The following is a 26,807-nucleotide window of genomic DNA, read 5'->3' on the forward strand; positions in this document are numbered from 1 at the left end:
CTATGGTCAACTAATCTTCAACAAAGCAGGAAGGAATGTCCAATGGAAAAAGGACAGTCTCTTCAACAAATGGTGTTGGGAAAATTGGACAGCCACATGCAGAAAAATGAAACTGGACCATTTCCTTACACCACACACAAAAATAGACTCAAAATGGATGAAGGACCTCAATGTGAGAAAGGAATCCATCAAAATCTTTGAGGAGAACACAGGCAGCAACCTCTTCGACCTCAGCCACGCAACTTCTTCCTAGGAACATCGCCAAAGGCAAGGGAAGCAAGGGCAAAAATGAACTACTGGGACTTCATCAATATCAAAAGCTTTTGCACAGCAAAGGAAACAGTTAACAAAACCAAAAGACAACTGACAGAATGGGAGAAGATATTTGCAAACAACATATCACATAAAGGGCTAGTATCCAAAATCTATAAAGAACTTATCAAACTCAACACCCAAAGAACAAACAATCCAATCAAGAAATGGGCAGAGGACATGAACAGACCTTTCTGCAAAGAAGACATCCAGATGGCGAACAGACACATGAAAAAGTGCTCCATATCACTCGGCATCAGGGAAATACAAATCAAAACCACAATGCGATATCACCTCACACCAGTCAGAATGGCTAAAATCAACAAGTCAGGAAATGACAGATGCTGGCGAGGATGCGGAGAAAGGGGAACCCTCCTACACTGTTGGTGGGAATGCAAGCTGGTGCAGCCACTCTGGAAAACAGCATGGAGGTTCCTCAAAATGTTGAAAATAGAACTGCCCTATGACCCAGCAATTGCACTATTGGGTATTTACCCTAAAGTTAGAAACGTAGTGATCCAAAGGGGCACGTGCTCCCGAATGTTTATAGCAGCAATGTCCACAATAGCCAAACTATGGAAAGAACCTAGATGTCCATCAACAGATGAATGGATCAAGAAGATGTGGTATATATACACAATGGAATACTATGCAGCCATCAAAAGAAATGAAATCTTGCCATTTGCGACAACATGGATGGAACTAGAGCGTATCATGCTTAGTGAAATAAGTCAAGCAGAGAAAGACGACTATCATATGATCTCCCTGATATGAGGAAGTGGTGATGCAACATAGGGGCTTAAGTGGGTAGGAGAAGAATAAATGAAACAAGATGGGAATGGGAGGGAGACAAACTATAAGTGACTCTTAATCTCACAAAACAAACTTAGGGTTGCTGGGGGCAGGGGGTTGGGAGAAGGGGGTGGGTTTATGGACATTGGGGAAGGTATGTGCTTTGGTGAGTGCTGTGAAGTGTCTAAATCTGGTGATTCACAGACCTGTACCCCTGGGGATAAAAATATATGTTTATAAAAAATAAAAAATTTAAAAAAATATTCATGGCTTTTATTTGTATTTATTTTTATTGAAGTATAGTTGACCCACAATGTTACATTAGTTTCAGATGTTGAGCACAGTTTCGGGTGTATCCCATAGTGATTTGATGAGTCTATGCACATCACGATGTTCACCAGAAGCATAGCTGCCATCTGTCATCATACACTGCTATTACGGTTACATTGACTATATTCCCTGTGCTGTACCTTTCACTCCTTTCACAACTTACTTTATGATTTTTTAATAGACTTGATTTTTTTAATTAAATTTATTTATTTTCAGCATAACAGTATTCATTATTTTTTCACCACACCCAGTGCTCCATGCAATCTGTGCCCTCTATAATACCTACCACCTGGTAGACTTGATTTTTTATAAGAGTTTTAGATTTTAGATTTACAGAATTAAGAAGATATTATAGAGTCGATAGACTCCACACCTAGTCTCCCCTATTAGCTTATGGTCATACTTTATGAGTATTTCCTTAGTTTTAACCTTCCTTTTTCTGTTCCAGGATCCCATCCAGGATACCATATTCATTTGTTTGTCATATCTCCTTAGGCTCTTGTTGGCTAGGACAGTTTCTCAGACTTTTCTTATTTTTGATGACCTTGACAGTTTTGAGAAGTACTGGTCAGGTATTTTGTAGTATATCCCCCTATTGGAATTTGTCTGATGTTTTTCTCATGATTAGACTGCAGGGGGAGGTTCTTGGAGGAGGACCACAGATAGAAAGTGCCCTTTATGTTCCTCATATCACATCAGGGTATATACTGTCAACATGATTGGCACTATTGTTGTTGACCTGGCTCTACTGCCTTGGGTAGTATTTGTGAGGCTGTTCCACTGCAAAGTCACTTTTCGGTCCCCATCCCCTTGTATACTGTACTGTTTGGAGGAAGTCATTATTTATGGTTCACATGTAAGGTGAGACATTTAGGTTCCACCAACGTGAGGTGGGAGTCTGTGCAGAAATTATTTGGTGTTTCTGCATGGAAGAGTTGCCTCCCCCCCCATTTATTTATTATATAAGTGTGGGCTCATGGATGTTTATTTTATACTTTGGGTTTTAGTTCAATACTCCTTAATTTTGTTGCATACAGTTTATTTTGGCATGTTAAGAGCTCTGAGATGTTCTGCAATAAAGAAGCTGTTTAATTTTATTTAATTCAGTGTTGTTCAGACTGATGTGACTGTGAAACCCTATTTCCATGTAAAATAATTTGAGAACTACTTTGCTACACCTTTTAGAAAAGCCGTATTTGAAGAAACTGATATACAGTGTGTGATTAAGTATAATTATCCTTATACTTAATTCTCAGTATCCTTAAGTACTATTTTCTTGTGAAATAGTACTAGTGAGCACATAGTGCTCTAATTATGTGCCACATACCATTCTAGCGCTTTACAATTATTTACTCATTTAACATTCATGACAAGGCTGCGAGATGTGTTACTCTTAGGATCTTAGATCGGTCCAGTTTCACAAAACTAGTAGATGGAAGAGTTGGAATTTCAACTCAGACAGTCTGGCTTTAGAATCTGTACTACCTGATGATATTCAGCCTGTTTCTTTATCCACTCCAGGAATGCTCAGACAAATTCAAAATATGCTATGTGGTTGAATTTGTGCAGTTCTCTGTCAATCCAGTAACCTAAATAAAAATGAAAAGTTTTATATAACTTCAATTCTCATCCTCTTCCTAATTGATCTTTCTACCTTCTGTTTTGTTACTCCATTTCTTAAAACTTCCCAGACTTTTAGGGGGTTTCTGGATGGCTCAGTTGGTTAAGGGTCTGACTCTTGTTTTGGCTCCAGTTTTGATCTCATGGTCTGATAATCAAGTCCTGCATAGGACTCCACACTCGGCAGGGAATCTGCTTGAGATTCTCTCCCCCCACTCCACCTTCTGCTGCTCACCCTGCTCAAGCTCAAGTGCAAGCATGCTTTCTTTCTTAAATAAATAAATAAAATCTTTTTTATAAACCCAAAACTTCCCAGACTTTTAGGACACAACTGCAACTTCTTATTTTTGCTTATAAAAACTATAAATTACCTTGCTCCTCTTTACTACTCAAGTCTTATCTCTTGTGTCCTCAAATTGTTCCTCCCCCTCCTTACTCCCCTGCATATTTCCACCACATCTACTCTATATAATCATGGTTGACTTCCTTCAGTAGTTCCAGTAGGAGAACTGCTGCTCATGCTGTTGCTTCTACCTGAAACTGCCTCCCCACAAATCTCACACATTCTGGCTAACTTCTGCATATTCTCAGGTATCAGGTTACATGATGGTTTCTGTAGGAAGTCTTTCTGACCCTGAGATCTCAGATTCTCAGGTACCTTTTCTTTGTCTTCAATCCTCCATACAGGAGGCTTCCTAGACCTCCTCCCACAATATTGTGGGATTGTCTATACTATCTTCTAGATTCTGCCATCTCTGTGAAGCAGGATCATTGTCTCCTTCCAGAACTGTATCTTCAAATTCTGGCACAGTGCTTGCCTCTTGGCAGATGCTCAGTACATACCTTTTTTTTTTTTTTTTAAATGATGGAATGATGGATGAATTGAATAAACAAAAAAAGAAAATTGTTCCCTCTCAGAAAATATTCACACCCTTTTTCCTAGTAATTCCATTTCTAGAACCTTATCTAAAGGGAAGAATCGGGGAAATGCAGAAATTTATGTTCATGATAATATTTAAAAATTTAAAAGAATCTAAATGAATAACAGTAAGGCTTGCATATATATAGCATGGTGTCTCCAAAAGACAATGTTATGTGGCCCTTAAAAATGTTACTTTTGGGGCGCCTGGGTGGCTCAGTGGGTTAAAGCCTCTGCCTTTAGCTCAGGTCATGATCCCAGGGTCCTGGAATCAAGCCCTGCATCAGGTTCTCTGCTCAGTGGGGAGCCTGCTTCCTCCTCTCTCTCTGCCTGCCTCTCTGCCTACTTGTGATCTCTGTCTGTCAAATAAAAAAAAAAAGTTTAAAAATGTTACTTTTGAAAGAATATAATGAAATAGGAAAATGTATATAATATAATTTTAAATGGAAAAAGCAAAATATAAAACAATTTAATTCCACCCTAATTAAATATATATACACAGGTGTATATCTCAGCTGTACACACACATGCATAGAACAAATGAAAGAAGAGAACAAAATATTAATGATGGTTATTTTTGGCTGATAGAAACTTAAGGATACTTACTTATTATTCTATTCTTTACATATTATTCTTTTTTCCAAATTATCTTGAATAAATGTATTACTTTTATAGTCAGAGAATTACTAAAATCTTTTTCCTTTAGATAGCAGGTTATAACTATTTTGCTTTATTTTTTTTCAGTGTGAAGGAAATCATTTTGTTATTTTATAATTTCAAAATTTTTACACACTAAAGTATATGGCTTTTAAAGACTTATTTACTTTCTTTTTTTTTTCCATTTCATACAATGCATGCCCTCCATAGTATCCTCCACCAGGCTCACTCAGCCCCCACCTCCCTCTCCTCCAAAATCCTCAGTTTGTTTCTCAGAGTCCACAGTGTCTCATGGTTTGTCTCCTCCTCCAATTTCCCCCAACTTACTTCTCTTCTCCATCTCCCAGTGTCCTCTGTGTTATTCCTTATGCTCCACAAGTAAGTGAAACCATATAATAATTGACTCTCTCTGCTTGACTTATTTCACTCAGCATAATCTCTTCCAGTCCCATCCATGTTGATACAAAATTTGGGTATTCATCTTTTCTGATGGAGGCATATTACTCCATTGTATATATGGACCATATCTTCTTTATCCATTCATCCGTTGAAGGGCATCTTGGTTCTTTCCACAGTTTGGTGACTGTGGCCATTGACTGCTATGAACATTGGGGTACAGATGGCCCTTCTTTTCACTACATCTCTATCTTTGGGTTAAATACCCAGTAGTGCAATTGGAGGGTCATAGGGTAGCTCTATTTTTAATTTCTTAAGGAATCTCTACACTTTTCCCAGATGACTGTACCAACTTGCATTCCCACCAACAGTGTAAGAGGGTTCCCCTTTCTCCACATCCTCTCCAACACATGTTGTTTACTGTCTTGTTAATTTTGGCCATTCTAATTGGTGTAAGATTGTTTCTCAGTGTGGTTTTGAATTGAATCTCCCTGATGGCTAATGATGATGAACATTTTTTTATGTGTCTGTTAGCCATTTGCTTGTCTTCCTTGGAGAAGTGTCTATTCATGGCTTCTGCCCATTTTTTGGCATGATTATCTGTTTTTTGTGTGTTGAGTTTGAGGAGTTCTTTACAGATCTTGGATATCACCCCTTGCCTGTACTGTCATTTTCAAATCTCTTCTCCCATTCTGTGGGTTGCTTCTTTGTTTTGTGGACTGTTTCCTTTGCTGTGCAGAAGCTTTTGATCTTGATGAAGTCCCAAAAGTTATAAAAAAGTAGCAAGGCAATAGATAATACCCAATTAGAGTTTTCAATACAATTGTGATTCTTTTGTAATTTTTTTGCATCTCATGGCTTAGAAATTACCTTTTTTATAAAACTCTTGAAATCCTTTGACTTAATACCATAGATTCCAATTATTAGGGAAAATGATTTGAAGGCAACGATAATTTCATTTGGAGAGGATGTGGGTTTGGGTAAAAGGTAATGTCTTCCTATTAAACATTTTAAATGTAAAAGGCCATTCATTTTTCTTTTAAGTAGCATTTTAAAGCTTTATTTCATGACTTTGGGGTAGAAACCATTATTTTCTTTGTATCTTGCATTAGTGCACTGTCATTTCTCAATAGTTTATTTACCACTTCCACTTTTTCTGTGTGTGCTAAATATAAAGATTTTAATTTAAATAAATAGCATAGGACTTTTTAAATTAAATTTATTTTCAGCATAACAGTATTCATTATTTTTTCACCACACCCAGTGCTCCATGCAATCTGTGCCCTCTATAATACCCACCACCTGGTACCCCAACCTCCCACCCACCCGCCACTTCAAACCCCTCAGATTGTTTTTCAGAGTCCATAGTCTCTCATGATTGACTGCCCCTTCCAATTTCCCCCAACTCCCTTCTCCTCTCTAACTCCCCATGTCCTCCATGCTATTTGTTATGCTCCACAAATAAGTGAAACCATATGATAATTGGCTCTCTTTGCTTGACTTATTTCACTCAGGACTTTTTTTTAAGCATTTTTGAGACTTTGGGCTTGTTTAGGCACTTCTACAGATAGAGCCTGAAAAAAGTTATCTATGACTGGAGTTGAAGTGGACCCAAGTTTATCTCATTCAACCTCTGAAGTTCATGTCCCTTTGCTTGAGTATTTCTGGAAACAGGGAACTCACGATTTCACTAACTTAAACCATTTCAGTTAAGTTTTTCTTATATAATAGGATAAATAATATGAATTCAGGAATTGGACTTTTTCATTTTTTTATTTTTTAAAAGATTTTATTTGTTTATTTGAGAGAGAGAGTATGAGAGAGAGAGTGAGCACAAGCAGTGTGGAGGGGCAAAGGGAGAGGAAGAAGCACACTCCCCGATGAGCAGGGAGCCCAATGTGGACTTGAGCCCAGGACCCTGGGATCGTGACCTGGGCTGAAGGCAGACACTTTACCGACTGAGCTACCTAGGTGCCCAGAGACTAGATTTTTAATCTTTATGCAAATTTTATTTTTATAGCAATGACTGAATTAAAATTCCTTTTTTTTTACCCCCCAAATAAGCTTTCTTGTATTTCCTTCCGCCACAGTCTGAAGTGGGGGAAGCAAGTGACAGAAGGTTTATTAGAAGAGATGATATTTAAGCTAAGACTTGAAAGTTGAATAAGATTTATTCAGATAAATTGAGGATAGGACATTGGGGGTGGAAGAAGGTTATACTGTTATAACTAACAATATATAATTATTAATTCATTGATCATGAATAAGGTGCTCAAATGTGTTTTATTTAGGTCTTGGATTTAAGAGAAGTATTTACAGTTAAAAAGAGAGAGAGAGATCATTGAAAATAAGCCAGTAAATGGGATTATTTTGTCAGCATTTCATATAATTTATGAAGACTATTCTATTACTCCTGAAAAGCTGTTTGTAAATATTTAGTGAACTAAGGCTTATACGTTTCACACAGCTATATATTTCTCCTACAGATAAATGCTTTTTTGTTCATTCATTGCTTAGGCTGTTGTATCAAATTTTTTAAAAAATGCTTGCAACATTACTTAGAGTAGAAATCGATTCAATCATTGAGCATCTATTATGTGCTAGACAAAGTGTGATTATGTGATGATAGGTGAAAGAAGGGGTGCTGTGAGAGACTATAAGCAAATGTACCTACTACTATCTGCGGTGAGGGATCAGGAAGAGAAATCTTAATAGAGATGAAGACCTGAGAAGCGAGTAAGATTTACTCAGATAATAGGAAAAAATATGTTGGGGATTGGAGTAGAACGTGGAGAGTATATTCCAGATAAAGAGGGTAATGTATTTAAATGTGTCTGTTAAAGAGGAAGCTGTGAACAATAATAGCTATAGTAAAAGCTATCGATTATTGAATGATTATTATTATCATCATTATTATGTCACTGTTCCAGGCACTTTACATCTTTAAGCTTTATAACAACCACATAAAAGAGCTATTATTATTATTATACTTTTATTGCCTGGATATAACTGTCCATTATCAATGCTGTTATATATAGTTCTCTTCTCTTCTCTTGATCTAAATTTTGAAGCTTTGGTATTATTTTATTTTGGTTTCAGTGAGCATTTTGGTTTCAGTGAGCCAGAAGTGGTCTCTAGGCATGTTTTAGTAAAAAGACCAAAAAAAAAATTATAAAAATTTAGCTTGTTGTTAAAAAGAATAATTTCCTAAAACATGGTATACATGGATAACCAGTTTATGACTGGCTATTAAAAATAACTTATTATTTCAAGCTTAAAAGAGATATGGAGGCTGGAGAAGAAGGTGATCAATGCTGCAAAAAACCCAATAAGACAAATCCATATTGTAACATATTCTAAAAGATAACTGGCCTGGACTCCTCAATAAAGTCAATATCATGAAAGAGAAAAGAACAAAGAGACTCTAGATTCAGCTACATGGAAAGTGACATAACAACGAAATGTAATGCATGCATTTTTAATGGATTATGGATTTTAAAAACTATAAAAGATATTTTGGGGACAACTGGAATAGTTTGATGGTGGACTAGGTATTAGATGTGTGAAATATTAACACTAGTTTTCTTAGGTGTGATAGCAGTATCGTAGTTATTATTGGAGGAGAAGGTTCTTATTAGAACATGCATGGTGAAGTATTTAGGACTGAAATGTCTTGTTTGGAAAAATCACAATATAATAATTCCTATAAAATTTCATTTTTTACTAGGTTATTAATGGGATTTCTAAGTATCAAACATTTTCAAAATGCTTAAAAGTAATTTACCTTTTTATTACCTGCTATTTTTTCTTATAATATGAGTTGTTGATTTTTTTTTTTTCCTAACCCCATTGCCAACCTTCCCCCTAGAACATAAGTTTTATGAAGACTGAGACCTTCTGTTCATGGCTTAGTTCACAGCACTAAGGGTAGTATCTGGCACATTAGTAGGCAGTAATCAATATTTATTGAGTGAACTAATGAATGAAGTTAACCAATCTCAACCAACCTCACCATTTCTATATAACTCATAATAGCTTTAATTTTTAAAAAAAATTAGTTTTGGTATTATTAACCAGAAACAATAATAAGTTATTTTTTTATATTTCAGGGAAGTTGGGAAAAAAGAATTTTGAAGAGTTTAAATAGCATGTGCACTGAACTGAGTATCCCATTGGCACGAAAGGTAATTTTAACATTTAAGTATTTTATTGTGAATCAAATACTAGGAGTACCATGAAGTTGTAACTGTTAGGCAGTTGTTTTTTTTTAACCAGTATACCAGTTTATAGTGAAACAAAATTCTGTAAAAGGCCACTTACGTGGGTATATTCTATATAGATTTCTATTACATATATTGTAATGCTTTTCGTAATGAACATATCTTGAGAATAAATAAAAATACAATATATAATCTACGTATAGATTATTTAGAAATCTGGCTATAAAGGTTATAAGTATTATAAATGGTCTTTAAGAATTTTACTTACCTTTGGTCTCCTTACATTTGAGTAATTAGCACAATAACCATATTTTTTTAATTGGAGATGGGGTTGAGGCATACTATTATCTTGTAATAGCCAGTATGGTACCATCTTTCAGTATTAACATAGAGAATGAAATGATGATTTGTCATCTCTCTGTTGAACTATTTAGTTCTAATAATAGTACTATTAGATCTAATTCTCAACATTTATCTGTCACTGTCGCGGCCGGTGCCACGACACGAGCAGGGTCGAGTAAGAGAATGCGGAGAGAATAAGACTTGTAAAGAAATGAGGACAGGAGGGACACAGTGGTTGATATCCAAGCAGTGCCAATTTTATTCAAGGCTGTGAGGCATTATATAGCTAACAGAAACAATTATAAGGAAGTATCTATTTTCGGTTGATTCTTTATACACACGTACCATTCACATGAAACCCCTTAAGCTTTTACGAAACCCATTTCCCAAGCACTGGTAGTGGATTTTCTGACGCCAGTAACTTTTGTCTACTTAGCTAATCTTTAACGAGCAATTCACGAGCTTACAATGGTGCAATTTATAATCCGTGCAAGTACTGGGTAATCTTGTAACAGTTAAATGTGCAACCCAGTTTTGCCTCTTAATACATGCAGGCAGTCACGCCAGCGAGTCTTAGGGTCCATAGCTCAGGCTCTTCTTTCTCCAGCGCAACTCAACTGATATTCAGGAGGCACGCGTCAGGGCCTGGTTTGATCCCTCGCCTCTAGCTGGGTCCGTGGCTGCCTACATGTCACTATGGGTTTTGAGTGGGGAGAGATAAAGAAGAAAAGAAAAGCCACTTGAGGAATGCTCAAGATTCTTTCTGATGGCTCCTGAATAGGAAAACACAAGTTTCTCTTCACTTTATTCTCCCTACCTGCTATTTATTCCTTGTGTGGGACAGGATATAGTGGATGAACTTTGGGTAATACCCAAGGACAAGTCACTGAAGGCACCAGAAGGATGGTGTAAAAAGCAGATAAATTTATATGGAGAACTATAAAGTTCTTGATATAAAGTCGAAGTATATAGTATTGGGCAATATACAGTCTTTCGTATAGGAAGATGGTGCTACTGACTCGGAGTCACACGGTCTTTGCCAGTCCCCCTTACGATGCCTTTCTGAGGTTGCTAGATGGGGTAAGAGATGGAGTATGTGGCTGAGGAGCAGTATTTCTTTGTGAAATTTACTGTCCAGTAGAGATCATTTACCTTCTTTTTGGGGGGCTCATTAGTATCACGTTCCACCTGAGGCATTCAGACTAGATATAATAGTTAAATAACAGTAATTTAAGAGTAATTCCAACAAAAGTTCTCTGTATGTAGTAAAATTATTTTTTTCTTACGTTATGGTAGCTTATTCAAACTTTTCGGTAAGTTATTGGTTCTTATTTTTCAGCTGCATTGCTAAACTTCACAAAATGAAACCAATTTTAAAATTACCTTTTTTAGAGGCCAGTTGGAGAACAGAAAGAACTTCTCAATAAATGGAATGAAATGGGAACTGATGAACCAGGTATATGAACAACTTTTTTCAAAATGTGGTAGTAGGAAACAAATTGCGCTCTTAATTCTGGTTCCAAAATAACAATGTTAACAATTCTTTTGGAAAGATAGCAATTTTCCTTCCCTGTTAATTACTGTCCTCTACTTTTATTGCTTAAACTTCTACTTTGCAGTTTAAAAATTCCTAACTTTGACCAATGTTTTGCATTATTTCGAGAGTATTTAAATCAGTTATCCTTTTTTAAAGCATCATTTGAAAACATCTTTATAGAAAAGTAGATTAAATCTTTCAGTGGATTTCTTAGACTCATAATTAAGGTAAATATTTTTCAGGCTTTAAAGGTAGGTTAAATGGTGAAAAGTTTTGAGACTTCTAAATGTTTTTAAGTATTTTGGTTTATTTTAATGTTAAATGGAGTCAATCAATTTTATAAACATTTGAGTGACAACTCGTCTCATTTATTATGATAAACAGATGTATATAATTGTATAGATAGACATGTACATAATCGCTTACCACTCCTTTATTTCCTTATTTTTTTAAAAGATCTTATTTATTTATTTGTCAGAGAGAGGTAGAGAGAGAGGGAGACAAGTACGGGGAATGGCAGGCAGAGAGAGATGCAGCCTCCTTGCTCAGTGTGGAACTCAATCTCAGGACCCTGGGATCATGACCTGAGCCAAAGGCAGACACTTAACCAACTGAGCCACCCAGGCGTCCCACCACCACTCCTTTAAAAATAAGTGTGGGAGACTGGGCAAGAAATAAGTACCCTACTAGAGGAGCAGTGTGTTATATAAGTTCAAAAGGGAGAACAGTTCAATACAACTAGAGGAATTCACTAAGAATGTATTATTTATGTTCCATGTACTTGGAGAATTCTCATATAGAACTTTTATGTTCTATTGACATTGTTTTTTCAATTCAGTTATAAACTTATTACAGATTTATGAAGGGGAGTCTCTTAATTTCTTTCAGAATATGTCATCTTAGGCTGTTAAGGGAAGGGACTGCCTTTTCATTTTTGTGTTCCCAAAACTTAAGACAATGAATGACAAATTGTCAATACTCTGCAAGTCTGAATTAATTTAGCTGGATTGTAACATATGAAAGAGTCATTAACATTTTTTATTAATAACTATTCATGTGTTGTATTAATTGAAATTTTGTTCTAATATATTTTATTAATTCCAGATTTAAGCCTTTTCAGACCTGTTTATGCACCAAAGGATTTTCTGGAGGTAGGTTATATTGGATCAATATAAGTATATTAGTGAGGGTAAAAGAGGAAGAAATGACGATATAAGAATATCTCCAGGCAGAGGAATTGCCATGTATAAAGCCCTAGATTCATTGAAGCAGTGTAATGACATGATCGGATTTGTGTTTGGAAGTAGCTCTTGGAAAATATATTGGAATGTGGAGAGATTAAAGGCAAGAAAATCAATTAGGAAGATTTTGATTAAAAAACAATAATTAGGGGCACCTGGGTGGCTCAGTGGGTTAAGCCGCTGCCTTCGGCTTGGGTCATGATCTCAGGGTCCTGGGATCGAGTCCCGCGTTGGGCTCTCTGCTCAGCAGGGAGCCTGCTTCCTCCTATCTCTCTCTGCCTGCCTCTCTGCCTACTTGTGATCTCTCTCTGTCAAATAAATAAATAAAATCTTTAAAAAAAACAGTAACTATAAATCAGGTAACCTGTTGCCTGGCTTATACAGATGCTCAGTGAATCTTTTCCTTTTTAAGTCCTTTCCTTTTAAGACGTGAAAAGGATCTGCTGCAAAAGAACAGTGTTGGAAATGGAAAGAGTTCAACAGATTTGCAAGAGATTTTTAGGAGGATTTAGGACCTGATTAGGTTTGGGGAGTATGAGAAAAATAAAAGATAAGGATGATTTAAGTGTCTAGATTGGGTAGCTGGGCAGAGGTACCTTTCCCATGAGAGAAAGAATACAGGAGGAGGAGCAGGTTTGTTAGTGAAGATGAGCTTAGTTAAGTTTGATAGGTACATCGATCATTAAGTGCAACTCTATAGTAGCCGGCTAGAACTCATTAATTATTTTAATGACCCTTCTTTGACTCTCTTCTTTCTTTTATACCTTACATGTAATCTATCAGCAAATCCTGTTACTTTTACCTTCAAAATGTATTCAGAATCCACCCATTTCTTATCACAACCCCTCCTACTTTCATGTTCCAAGCTCAGGTGTCTTGTCTGGACCACTGCAGTGGCTTCCTACTGGTCTTCCTGCTCCCTTGCCCACCCAGAATCTCTTCTCAGTGCAGTTCCCAGAGGAAGCCCTTTAAGTACCATTCCATATAAATCACTCCTCTCGTGTCTAGTGGCTTCCCATCGCATTCTACTTAAAAGCCAAAGTCCTGACAGTGGTCTAAAACATCCTATTTGATCTGGTACCCCATTACCTCTGAGTTCATCTCCTATAACTTTTCCCTGATTTGTTCTACTCCAGCTAGTTTAGCCTCCTTGCTTTCTCCCAGATTCCCTCCCATCTGAGGGTCTTTGCTCCTTGTTTTCTCTGCCCACAGTGCTTTTTCCCCATATGTTTGTTTGCATGTTCCCTTAACTCCTTATCTCTTTGCTTTAAATGTCACCTTTTCAGCAAAGTCTTCCGTGTACCTCCTGCTTGGAACTCCCTTTAACCTTTAACTACTTTGTTTTTCTTCATAGCATTATCATTATATAACATTGTCTTTTTCTGCCTTCTCCTATTATCTGCCTTCTCCTATTAAATGGAAGATCCACAAGGGCAGGAGCTTCTCTTTCTGTTTTGTGCACTGCTGCAACAATTACAGAGTCAGATAATCCAAGAGACTCACAAGACTTCATAAGATTTAACCATAGAAGGTTTCTGTTTCAGCAAGAGAAAGAAAGCACATACAAGTACAAAGAGATCCAAACTTTCAGATGAGCTCCTAGGATTCTTCCTCAGTTGCACAGGACATGCTTTGTCTTTGGGTTATGAAATGTCAAGATACAAGTGAGATACACTGGCCTTGTAGTTGAGGCACAAGTTTCCCAAGGGGTCTTTTATAGCCCCACTGGTAAATCAGGTGAAACGAGCTATCTGTATTTTCAAGAAACAATGTAAGTAAACTGATATGGACTGTATCCAGGGACATTAAATAGCACAATTTAAATGACTGGTTAGTATATTTAATCCCATCGTGGCCAAGGGTCATTATTGGACATCTAGGTGTCCCTGGAGATAGGCATAGCGCTACCACAAACCATCTGCTATGGTAGAATAGTGCTTAGCACTATAGTTGCTCAATAAATAGGTGTTGAATGAATGAGTAAAAGAATTAATGAATCTTTCACAATTTATTTTTATTTCTTTTCTGAACTGTTGCCCTGATACTAGTTTGCCAGCATAAAACATATGGCATATGGTTGATGCTTGAACAACCCAGGGATTCTGATCCTCTGCATAGTCGAAAATCTACAGAAAACTTTTGACTCCCCTGAAACTTAAATACTGATAGTCTACTGTTGATTGGAAATTTTACTGATAACATAATAGTCAATGAGCATATATTTTATGTGTTATAGGTGTTATATACTCTAATTTTGCAATAAAATATGCTAGAGGAAAGAAAATATTAAAATCATAAAGTAAAGAAAACACATTTATAGTACTGTAAAAAATCTGCATTTGAGTGGACCCACACAGTTCCAACCTCTGTTGTTTAAAAGTCAACTGTAGGATGTCTCCTTTTTTTTTTTTTTTTTAAGAGAGAGAGAAAGACCAAGTGGGAGGTGGTGGAATTTAAGGGGCAGAGGGAGAGGGAGAGAGAGAGTCTTAAACAGGCTCAGTGCTCAGCACAGAGCCCAAAGTGGGATTCAGTCTCACAACCCCCTGAGATCATTACCTGAGCTGAAATTAAGAGTGGGACACTTAATTGACTGAGCCACCCAGACTCTCCACTTGTAATCTCCTTGTAACTCTAAGGAGAAATTAGTTTGATCAGAAACTGCCTTAATTCTCTTGGCTTGTTAAAGATTTCTCCCAAACTCTTTCCCTTTCTAGCACTTAAGAGCCAAAAGTTCATGTGGTTTTTGTATGGTTATCTTTATGTTTTCTTCTTAATAGTCATAGTATTCTGTTTCTTTCAGGACTATTGATGAATTGATCTCTGATTATTCATGCTGAGATGCTTCTTTAACTAAAAAAAATTTTCTATAATTATATCCTTATACTTTCTGCATTTCTAATATTTTCTCTTTTCTGTTACCCTCATATTCATCATTTCTTTCTCTTTTCTATCCATTTGTGAAGTTCCTGTGTAGTATAATCCCTTACTTGTGTAATTAAGCTAAAATTGTATTGTTCTGTATTAGTCTGCACTTAGCAGACTATTGGTTCTTTGCTATATATATTTTTTAACAGATAACATTGATATTTTTAGTTTCAGTTTAGTGTTTGCAATTTTAAGAAACTGTTTTGGCATTATCGCACATTCTGTTTCATCAGTGATTAGTTATCAGTTCATTATCCCTTCCTCAGATACAATAGCATTTCTGTTACCTAATCTCCTTCACAGGATGCTTTTTATTTTTTAAGCTTTTATTTAAATTCCAGTTAGTTAATATAAAGTGTCATATTAGTTTCGGGTATACAATATAGTGATTCAAATTTCCATACATCACCTAGTGCTCATCACAAGTGCATCTGTAATCCCTATTTGGCCTGTCCCCCACCCGCTTCCCCTTTGGTGACCATCAGTTTGTTCTCTATACTTAAGATTGTGTTTCTTGGTGTGTCTCTTTTTTCCCTATGATCATTTGTTTCTTAAATTCCGCATATGAGTGAATTCATGGTATTTGTCTTTTTCTGACTAATTTCACTTAGCATCATACGCTCTAATTTCATCTATGTCATTGCACTGGATTTTTAAATTTTTTTTCTCAAGAGTTTCAATTTAAAAATATATCTTAATTATAATTATTCTTTCCCAAAACTGTATTGTTGTTGTTGGAAAAATAAGAAAGCATACATAAGAAGAAAATTTTTTAAAAATTACTTTTAATAACATCACATAGCAAAAACCACTACATTATTATACATTTTTTAACTGAATGTATTGTGAATATATTTTCATGTCATTACCTACATTACCTGTATTAATTGAGGCAAATGACATTGTATTTTATTTTATCAATTAACTATAATTTAAGTAATTCCTTCTAATGGAATGTTTAAGCTGTTTCATTTTTTTCTGCTATAAACTACTTCATTAACATTCTTTCTGCACTATCTTTGTAAACATCTTAATTATTTCCAAAATCATATTTATAGAAGTAGTATTTCTAGATTAAAGGGTATGTAAATGTCTAAGTTTTTTTGTGCATAATTTTGAGAAGTATATAAATGGCCTTTCTTGTTAGCTTGACTTCTGAATTTTTTTTCCTTGTGGATTTGGTTTAGAGGCAATACCCTGCAGTTTTTAGTCTCCTATCTCTCTAAAAATGTTGTGAATAGCTCTTTTTAAAAGGGCTAGAATTGAGCCTAAAATCTGGCAAATATTACAATCAAGCAATTTTTATTTTTCTATCACCTTCCTTGTTAAATATTGTAATCAAGCAATTTTTATTTTTTATTAGCATAAAAGGTTTTTCATTCGAACTAAATTCTTAACTTTTTAGACTTTCATATGGTAGATCATCAGTTGGAATATTAAATTTAAAGCATGTTTCTGGTATTTTAACATTTCATCACAATTGAATAGTTTTTTAGAATGTAATTAAAGTATATGCATAACCCCAAATAGTTTTTAATTTTGTGGCGATATACCAAGTATATTATTGCCAATTTTATAAGTGTAAACATTCTGTAAAGAAACTAACCAATTTTGTTGGATTTGTTTTTAAAGGTGTTAATTAATCTTCGCAACCCAAATTATGAAAATGGTGATTCTCTTAGTTTCAGGACCCATTTGGGCTTAATCCAAGTACCTCTGAAAGTAAAAGACATCCCTGAATTGGTAAGTATAGGCATTTCAAAATATTACATATTTTAGAAGACAGCCATTAGAAAAATATTTATTGTATCATATATCTAAAGCAACAAGACTGCTTATTAAATAAATTAAGTGAAAGGTTTATTTTTTTATTGTCAATATGTTATATAGACAGTGAATTGCTTTGCTGGTATGACTAAAAATGAGCTTTCATGGGCCTATAAATACTTTTGCTTTTTTCTCATTTTAATCAACAGCATAGATTTATAAGACAGCTTGTTGGGATTCAGGTGTGTGATCTATGGCAATAAAACTCATTGAAACAAGTTGTGAATTTTATTAAAAAATTTTAAAGAATGTACGTTTTAACCAATTCAACATTTAACAATTTACATTTAACAATTCAACCAACCTTTATTAAGCTTAACAAGATGAGGTACTGAGGGAGATAAAGGGAAGGGAAGATGAAGTAGAGCTTGTCTTTCTTCTGGAAACTATCACATTTTAGTGAGGAAGTTGGTGTTAAAATAGAGCAATTATAGAAAGGCGGAGAGAATTCCTGATGGTGGAGTTAAGAAATTATCACTCCTTCTTCTGCTAATCACCCCAAAGCAATAAGGAGCGCAGAACTATAAATACCATCATTGGTGAAACTAGGAAACAGCTTATAACTCTGTTAATATATTCCTTTGGAGAGCTGGTAGGAAAATGACTTAAACATGAAAGAAGGTCAAGCCCAAATGCTTCACTGTAGAAGATGGGAGATACAGATGAGAGGCATGGCAATAATCAGTTTATCTTTCAGCTCTAATTCCACCTCTTTGTTTTGCTCTGCTTTATTATGCTAGAGCTAGATCTTACAAACATTCCTCTTCTGCTAACTGGCTTGATGTTGGGCTTTAGCAGTAGATGGTTCTGGAGGGGAGACTGCAGACTGAACAGGAAAAAAGAGCTTCCCTTCCTGGCTCCTATGTTCAGAAGGGAGCTGATCAGCATGGAGAAGCCAACTCCAAATTGTGCCCTCTGGCATGTTTCTTCACCCACCCACTAAACCCCCATGCACATTCCTGGGGTAGCCATTCTCTCTCCTTAAAAGACTGAATCTGGGACTCCTGGGTGACTCAGTCAGTTAAGTGTCTGCCTTCTGCTCAGGTCATGATCTCAGGGTCCTGTCAAACATTTCTTCCCCACAGGAGACTTAAACCATTAATATTCTCAGATAAGTTTACTCATGAGACAAGAATTGCAAAAGAAGAGAGTTTCATTAAAACAACAAAACAAAACATGAGAATGACAAAGAATATTTAGAAATCAAAAATATGGTAGGAGAGTTGAAAACAAAGGTGAAGAAATCTCTATCAGCAGACAAAACAAAAGCAAAAAGCCAAAGAGATGAAAATAAGAGGGAAAAGATTTTTTTTCTAAACTAGATGATAAATCCAGAAGAACTAACATCTGACTAATAGGAGTTCCAGAAAAAGAAAACAGTGGTAGGGGAATTCTTAAAATTGCCAAGACCTGGGTGCCTGGGTGGCTCAGTCAGTTCAGCGGCTGCCTTGGGCTCAGGTCATGATCCCAGGTCCTGGAATTGAGCCCCACATCAGGCTCCTTGCTCAGCGGGGAGCCTGCTTCTCCCCTGCCTGCCATTCCCCCTGCTTGTGCTTGCCTCTCTCGCGTGCTTGCTCTGGTAAATAAATAAATAAAATCTTAAAAAAAAAAAAAATCCCAAGATCTGAAAGATAGGAATCTCTGATTCCTATGAATGAATCCTATGAATGAAAAGGCCTACCTACTTTCCAATGCCATGAATGAAAGAAGACCCATATAAAGGCCTCTGAAAAGAGGACTCTAAAAACATTTTATAGAAGAGAAGGAGAATACATGTAAAGTGTTAGGAATTAGAGTGGCATCTGACTTCTCAGCAGCAAAACTGGAAGTGAGGAGATTTCGAAGTAATTCCTTTAACAATCCAAATGATTTCAAGCCAAGAATTCTATATGTAGCCAACGGTTAAACAAATATGAGGTTGGAGTGGATGTTTTCAGATGTATGTGATCTAAAATATTTACTCTTATTAGAGGACCTATTGGAAGAAAGCCTCCAAAGCAAGTTCATAAAAAGAGCAAAGTAGGGGACCCAGAAAACAGGGTTCCAACCTAAGAAAAGAAAAATTTCCAGAATGAGAGTGAAAAGAAGTTTCAGGGCAAAGGGTGTGCATAAGGCCAGAGCACAGGGATTCCAAACTGGGAGAGTTCCAGGATGAGTGTTTGTAACAAAAGTTTGACCACAGGCAAAATTATATTGTGGATGGTCTTTTCAGAGTTGTTGGAGGTACAGGAAGAGATAAATGATTAGAGAAGATTATGTATGTGAAAAAAGGATTTAATTATGAGCTGCATATACAAAAAAATAGTACAAAAAGAAACATTTGTCACATACTGCATGGCTCAGCAGTGGATATTTAGTCATAATACAAACTCTTAATATGGATTTAATAAAGAATTGATATGTAATTATATTGGAATGATGGAGGAAAAGAGAATGTACCTGAGCTAAAATCCTTATTTACAACAAAAAGTCAATAGATATTTGAAACTGATAAAAGTAGCAATAAGTGTTACTTGAAATATGGAGGTAAATACCAGAAAAAAAACTGTAAATAGTTGTCCCTGAGTAGTGGCCAGTTATGATTGTGTGTGCACGTGTGTATATACGTATGGCAGAGGAATGTATAAGATAAGGAACTGCTATTTTGTTGCTACATGTTTTTAGCTGATTTGATGTCTTAAACTATTTGCTGTATGTGGAATTGATTAGATTCTGAAGCCACCTAATTGGGATTTAAATTTTTGCTCTTCCCTTCACTGGCTATGTGACCTTGGGCAAGTTTCCTTGAGCCTTAGTTTTCTTACTTGTAAAGAAGGATAATAACATATCATAGAAGTATTATATAGATCAAGTTAAGATGTAAAGTATGAGTTGAATTGTGTCCCTCAAGAAGATAGGTTGAAGTCCTAACCTTCAGTACTTGTGAATGTAACCTCATTTAGAAATAGGGTCACTGCAGATAAGTCAAGTTAAGATGATATCTTACAGAAATATGGTAAGCCCTAATCCAATATGACCAGTGTTTTTATAAGAAGAGAAGAGACAGAAGAGAGACATACAAGGAGAATTTCTAAAGACAGTAGAGGCAGAGATTGGAGTTAGGCATCTCTAAGGCAAGGAACACTGAAAGTTGCCAGCAAGACCAGAAGCTAAGAGAAAGGCTTAGAACAGATGTCCCCTAGAGTTTTCAGGGAGAGCATGGCCTTGTTAACACCTTGATTCTAGCCTCTAGAACTGTGAGAATAAATTTCTGTTTAAAGCCACCCAGTTAAGTGGGACTTTTTTTTTTTTTAATGAAAGACCTAAGAAACTAAAATATAAGACATATAGTTGGTACCTGAAAGTTAGTAAGTAGTATATAACTGTTCGTCATTACTGTTAAAAATATAATCAAATATAATCAATATAAAAATATAATAAAAAATATAATTACTGTTAAAAATATAATATAATCAATTAAAAATTAATTTTTAAGAAGTTATTTTTTTAGTATTAGAAGACCTGTTTGTAGTAGTTTATATAAAATATACAGAAGAGGCAGTGGCAGATTCTTCTGCTGAAAGTGGTGGGAGGTCTTCTTAGAGGTACTGCCATTTGGACTAGTTTGAAGGAGTTTGCTAGGTAAAGAAGCAGGAAAAGGATGCTGCTGTATGAAAAAGTTTAGTATGTGTGTGAGTGGGACTAGTTATGCCTTCTGTCTGTCTGGGGGGACCTGGAGTAGATGTGGATTCGTTCTTAGCTATTGAAGAACCAAAAGCCTGTGGCTAATTTTCAAAAAACTTGTGGCTGTCCCCACTAAGAGTATGGTTAGTCCTTCTCTTCCTGCTGTGACTAGGGCTAGTTGTTCCCGCTTTCCTTGAGTCATGTGGCCTGGGGATATGGTTCTGACCCCATGATGCATAGTTTATTTGAGACCCTGGTCTGTGTGTGTGAGTATTGAACTGAGGCTCAATGAGTCAAATGATCCTATAATAGATGGCTTTCAAACCTAGTTCACAGTGTTATGTAAACTCATCCATGTTAAAAGGGCATTTTTAATAAACTAAAATTTTTTAACTCTAAAGTGAAATTGTCAGCTCATTTATATTTACCAATTCAGTCACAATGAGGCAACAGGTTGAAAACTAGAGCTCAGCACGGTGACTCAATATTTATGGGGTCCCTCTGCAATATGTCACTTAGCACACTGCTAAGTACTGGGGGTACAAATATTTGTAAGACACAGTCTTGTCTTCCAGGAGCTTTGGGTTTCTGGGAGATGGATATTAAGAAGATAATTTCAGTATGATATGATTCTGTTCTTTGCTAGAGGTTTATAAAAGGTGATACATGTAGCATAGAAAGTTGTTTCTGTTAGCCCAGAATTTCAAGGAAAGCATCCCAGAAAGCCTAGTATCTTGGGTAAGTTTTGAAGGCAATCTGAGATTGGGGTGCAGGTCTACTGCTATTGAGTGAAAAATAGTACAGAGCAGTGAGATAGAAAATGAATGTTCAGAGTTCTGTTTCTGCACCTTAACATGACTTAGCATAAGTAAAATTCTCTTCCCCATTGTGGCTACAAAAACTTATATAGACATGTTTATTGGATCTAGGTCCCTTCCGTAGTATGAAGGACTTTTCCTCTTTAGTTGTTAAAAATTAGAAATATAAATTAAAGTGCTGGGGCACCTGGGTGGCTCAGTGGGTTAAGCCGCTGCCTTCGGCTCAGGTCATGATCTGGGAGCCTGCTCTCTCTCTCTCTCTCTCTCTCTGCCTGCCTCTCTATTTGTGATCTCTCTCAGTCAAACAAATAAATAAATCTTTAAAAAAATTAAATAAATAAATAAATAAATAAATAAATAAATTGAAGTGCTTTTTAAAAGTATATATAAATTCAAATTTAGTTAAAGATTGAAGTATAACATCAGTACTTAAAATCAATACAAAAATAAAATGACTATGCATGTTAGGCTGGATAACTGTCTTATGAGGGGCAGAAATAAATCAGTAACTTAAATAATAATACATAATTATGAAAGATTAAAACTAATTTCATCTTTTAAAGGAGAAGGAAGTTTGGTTTTAGCAATTAGAATAATAACAAAACACTGAGGCAAATATTAATAGAAATATTTAATTACTTAAGGAATAAACATAATGTGAATAATATGAGGTGGTTGTATATTTAAAAAATAACAGACAAACATGTTTACTTTCCCTGGACATTACTAGATAAGTGGAGGAAGTCTGGAGAATAAATCTAATTTGTTCTTAGTTTAGCAGAATGCTTGGTAGTTTAATTTTACTTAAAAATTAATTTAAGTTGTTTTAGATATTTGCAGTGTTTAGTTGATTAAAGGTGAAGTAAAGTATAGTACCATAAAAAACAGGTAGAGAATCATTTTGGAATTTAAAAAATTTAAAAAATAAAATTGCTGAGTTTTACACATACTCTGTGTGTGTGTGTGTTAGGAAAGATTTGAATGTTACTAGATCTTTACTCAAAAGTATAATTATCAGGGTGCCTGGGTGGCTCAGTTGTTATGGGTCTACCTTCAGCTCGGGTCATGATCCTGAGGTCCTGGGCTCAAGCCCCACATCGGGCTCCCTGCTCAGCGGGAAGCCTGCTTTTCCCTCTCCCACCTGCTTGTGTTCCCATCTCTTCTGTTTCTATCTCTGTCAAATAAATAAATAAAATCTTTTTTTAAAAAAATATAATTATCATGTCTTACTTAACTGATTAATCTATTACTTAAAAAGGCAAAATTCTGACTAACGCATTACTCTTGAAAAGTTCAATAAAAACCTCTTCTTTTTAAGATACTTGAATGAAGCAAAGATTCATTTTACATTGTAATTTTTATTTAAGCTGATATTTGGAGGAGACTGATTTTTTAAATATTGTGTAGCAAAGTCTGAGATGTATGTTAATTCTATGTTATTTTTCAGAAAGAATTCTTTGTAGAACTCGGCTTAACTACAGGACAGCTAGGTATAGATGATTCTACACAAGTGCCTCCTGGTGAGTGTTTCTCCTATACACCATATAATTAATGGTAAATGAGAACAAGTTGAAGTCTTATCTGGTCATTTCCCAATTAATCTAGTAACTTTTTAATGTCTGAAAACCAAGTATACTTTTTGCTTCTCCTTGATTTCTGTTATTTATTAAATAAAATTCTATATGTTTTTATTATCAGAATTCAACTAGATTTTATCTTTTAATTTGAAGGTCTTTAATTTTGAAAAGTCATTAAACATACTTAGATCATTTGGGCACCTGGGTGACTCAGTTGGTTGAGCGACTGCCTTCGGCTCAGGTCATGATCCCGGACTTCCAGGATCGAGTCCCGCATTGGGCTCCCAGCTCCTTGGGGAGTCTGCTTTTCCCTCTGACCTTCTTCTCTCTCATGCTCTCTCTCACTCATTCTCTCTCAAATAAATAAATAAAATCTTGTAAAAAAAAAAAATACTTACATCGTTTGGTTGGCAAAATTGTCATCGGCAGCACTCATATTTTCCTTTACTGGCTATTACTATCTATCTTCATAACTATTTGTATCACCAAGTTAATTGTATACATTAACTTGTATACATTAACTACCTTGTATAAACTTGGGTTATAAAATTAGTATCTTTTAAATATTAACCCAATAGAAAACTTCTGCAACTTTTCTTTTTTGTGCATAAATAAATGTGATTTTCATAAAAGGCCAGATTGGTATTTAGCTATAATAAGAAGTAAAAATTGGCTTAAAATATGGAGGTCTATATGGTGGTGGAATTGTGCTGGTCTTTCCTCCACCACTGGCTAGCTGTGTGACTTGGGCACGTCACTTTACATTTCTGGACTTGTTTCTTTCTCTGTAAAATAAAGAAGTTGGCTGTTTCTTATTATTAATAACAATAACAAATACAATAAAGTCATTGAGTACATACTATATGTTACACATGTATTATCTAATTTTAACCCCAGCAGCTCTAGAAGGTGTATTCTATTACCATTTTAAAAACTTTATTAATGTATAATGCATATGGACAATTACAGGGGCATCTGCCTGACTCAGTTGGAGGAGAGTGTGAATCTTGATCTCTGGGTTGTGAGTTTGAGCTCCACGTTACATATAGAGATTATATTTTTATTAAAAAGGAAAAATACATATATCGTAAGAGAATGACTCATTGAATTTTTATGAAGTGGACACACATATTAAAATACCACCCAGATCAATAAACTGAAGCCCCATCCTCTTTCAATCCTTATTCCCTTTGTCAAAGATAACCACTATTCTGATTTCTAGCAGAATAGATTAATTTTGCCAATTCTTGAACTTTGTATGAATGAAAACATATAGTATGTATTCTTTGATGTTTGACTTCTCTTGTTCCACATTATGTTTGTGAGATTCAGTCATATTGTGTGTATTTGTGAGCAATTTTTTTGCATTATAGTATTCTACTGTTGATGAGTATTTGGGAAGTTTCAAGTTTGGGGCTATTACAAATAAGGCTACTATGAACATCCTAGTTTGTTTCTCTTGGTGAACATATGTATACACCTCTGTTAAGTATATACCTGGGAAGATAATTATTCTCTCCTGGAGTTTGCATAAGTTCAGCTTTGGTAGATAATTAATAAAGAATTTTCAAAAATGGTAATACCAGCTTACACTTCCACTAACAAGGTATGAGAGTAGAAGTAGTTGTCATATCCTTGCTAATGCTTAATGTATGCCATCTTCTTTGTAGTCATTCTGGTGGTATATAGTTATACTTGATTACAATTTTAATTTTCTAGTATCATGTGAGATAGAAGTTTTACTACCATTTTAAAGTTGAAGAAGTGGAGATGTTAAGTAACTTGTGCAAAGTCACAAAGCTAGTAAGTGCTAGAACCAAGATTCAAAACTAAACAGTCTGCCTTAAAGTCTGCCATTATATGCTGCCTCCCCTCCTGACCTTTGATAGTCCTTTTTATTTTATGAGAAGATACCATATATCTCACAGAATAAGATATTTCTGTGGTTTAGATGTTTTTGTCCTGAAATATTTTGGAGTTCTAATCCCCAAAGTGATGGTATTAGGTGGGTCCTCAGGAAAATGATTTGGTCAGGAGGGTGGTGCCCTCATGGATGAGATAAGTGCCCTTGTGAAAGATCTCTCGAGATCCTTCCACCATGTGAGGATGCAGAGAAAAGTCAGCAGTTTGCAACCCAGAATAGGGCATGCACCCAACCATACCAGTGCCCTGATCTTGGACTTCCAGTCCCCACAACTGTAAGAAATAAATTTCTCATGTTTATAACCCAGTCTGTGAGTGTTTTTTTTTTTTTAAAGATTTTATTTATTTATCAGAGAGAGAAGGGGGGAGAGAGCAAGCACAGGCAGGCAGAATGGTAGGCAGAGGCAGAGGGAGAAGCAGGCTCCCCGCTGAGCAAGGAGCCTGATGTGGGACTCGATCCCAGGACACTGGGATCATGACCTGAGCTGAAGGCAGCTGCTTAACCAACTGAGCCACCCAGGTGTCCCTGTGAGTGTTTTATTGTAGTAATCTGAACAGACTAAGACAGAGACCTTGTATTTCTGTTCATGGCCAGTGATAGCTGTACATATAACAAAAGGAAAAGAAAATAATAATAATATAACTTTGAATGATATTTATGTTTTTCATTTTTGAAATAACCCTTAAGAATTACTTAAAATTTTTCTAGATCCTGTAGTACCTATGCTTTAGAAAGCCCAGTTATTTTCTTAATCTAGAATACAGTTCTATCTTTTTTGATTCACTGTAACACAACAAATATGAGACCCTTCTAAGGGCCAGAGACTAGTGAACACATAGGTGTGACATAATATTTACTCTTGGTGAAGAGGTAGTGGAAAGTAAGATTCAGATAAGAATCAGTGTGGTATTTGCTGTTATTACATACATTACATATATACATACATATGTATATTATTATATACATACATATGCATATATGCATATACCTACCTATATACATACATATAGCAGAGGAAGGAACAACTACATCTGCTAGAGGAGGCTGATAGTCTCTTTAGTTGATGCAATTGTTTTTATTCTCTACTCCTCAAAGTAGGACTGCTAGAAATTGGGAGGAGGGAATCAAGTGCCAAGATGGTCACCAGGTTGCCAGGGGACCCAGGCTATACTTACCCAGACAGTCACATGTAAGTTCATGGCCTTTAACACATGGTTATCCCATTCATTAGAAGAGCTAAACTAATCATTGTTGTAGAATCTAACAAATCCAATTAACAGCTTCTCCTTTCTCAGCTGGTGGGGAGAAAGAGAAAGAGAAAATGGAAAAACTGATTTTCTCTGGGGTGGGGAAAAGAGCTAAAATCTTTCCCTCTCATAGTTGCATAATCTTTTTTTTCCTCTAATTTTTGAGTAACATTATAGTAGTATAGCATACATACTGAAAAGGACACAGATCCTAAGTATACAGATCAGTGAATTTTTATGAAGTGAAAACACTTGTGAAACCTTTGACTAGATCAAGAGATAGAGTATTAACAGCATCCCAGAAGCCTCCAGGTACAATTCTACACTCCAGCAACCCGCATGGGTAACAACTATCCTGACTTCTAACACTGTAGGTTAGTTTTGCTTATTTTTTACTTTGTAGATATGGGATCATACAGTTGATGATTTCTACTGTTGATGGTCATTTGAGTTGTTCTCT

At 35.7% G+C, this 26,807-nt stretch overlaps 1 protein-coding gene across 1 annotated transcript in view; it reads left to right on the top strand.

The window, feature by feature from the left end:
- The window catches only part of TBC1D19 (TBC1 domain family member 19), a 178,211-nt gene that overhangs the window by 65,429 nt on the left and 85,975 nt on the right, over positions 1–26,807 (top strand). Inside the window, exons 2-6 of the mRNA XM_059382090.1 lie at positions 9,136–9,210; positions 10,981–11,044; positions 12,230–12,276; positions 16,924–17,034; positions 23,047–23,119. Coding sequence (XP_059238073.1) covers positions 9,136–9,210; positions 10,981–11,044; positions 12,230–12,276; positions 16,924–17,034; positions 23,047–23,119 — 370 coding nt within the window. The remainder of the gene's footprint in view (positions 1–9,135; positions 9,211–10,980; positions 11,045–12,229; positions 12,277–16,923; positions 17,035–23,046; positions 23,120–26,807) is intronic.

This window comes from Mustela nigripes, chromosome 1, assembly GCF_022355385.1.
Source record: "Mustela nigripes isolate SB6536 chromosome 1, MUSNIG.SB6536, whole genome shotgun sequence".
Lineage (NCBI taxonomy): Eukaryota > Metazoa > Chordata > Mammalia > Carnivora > Mustelidae > Mustela > Mustela nigripes.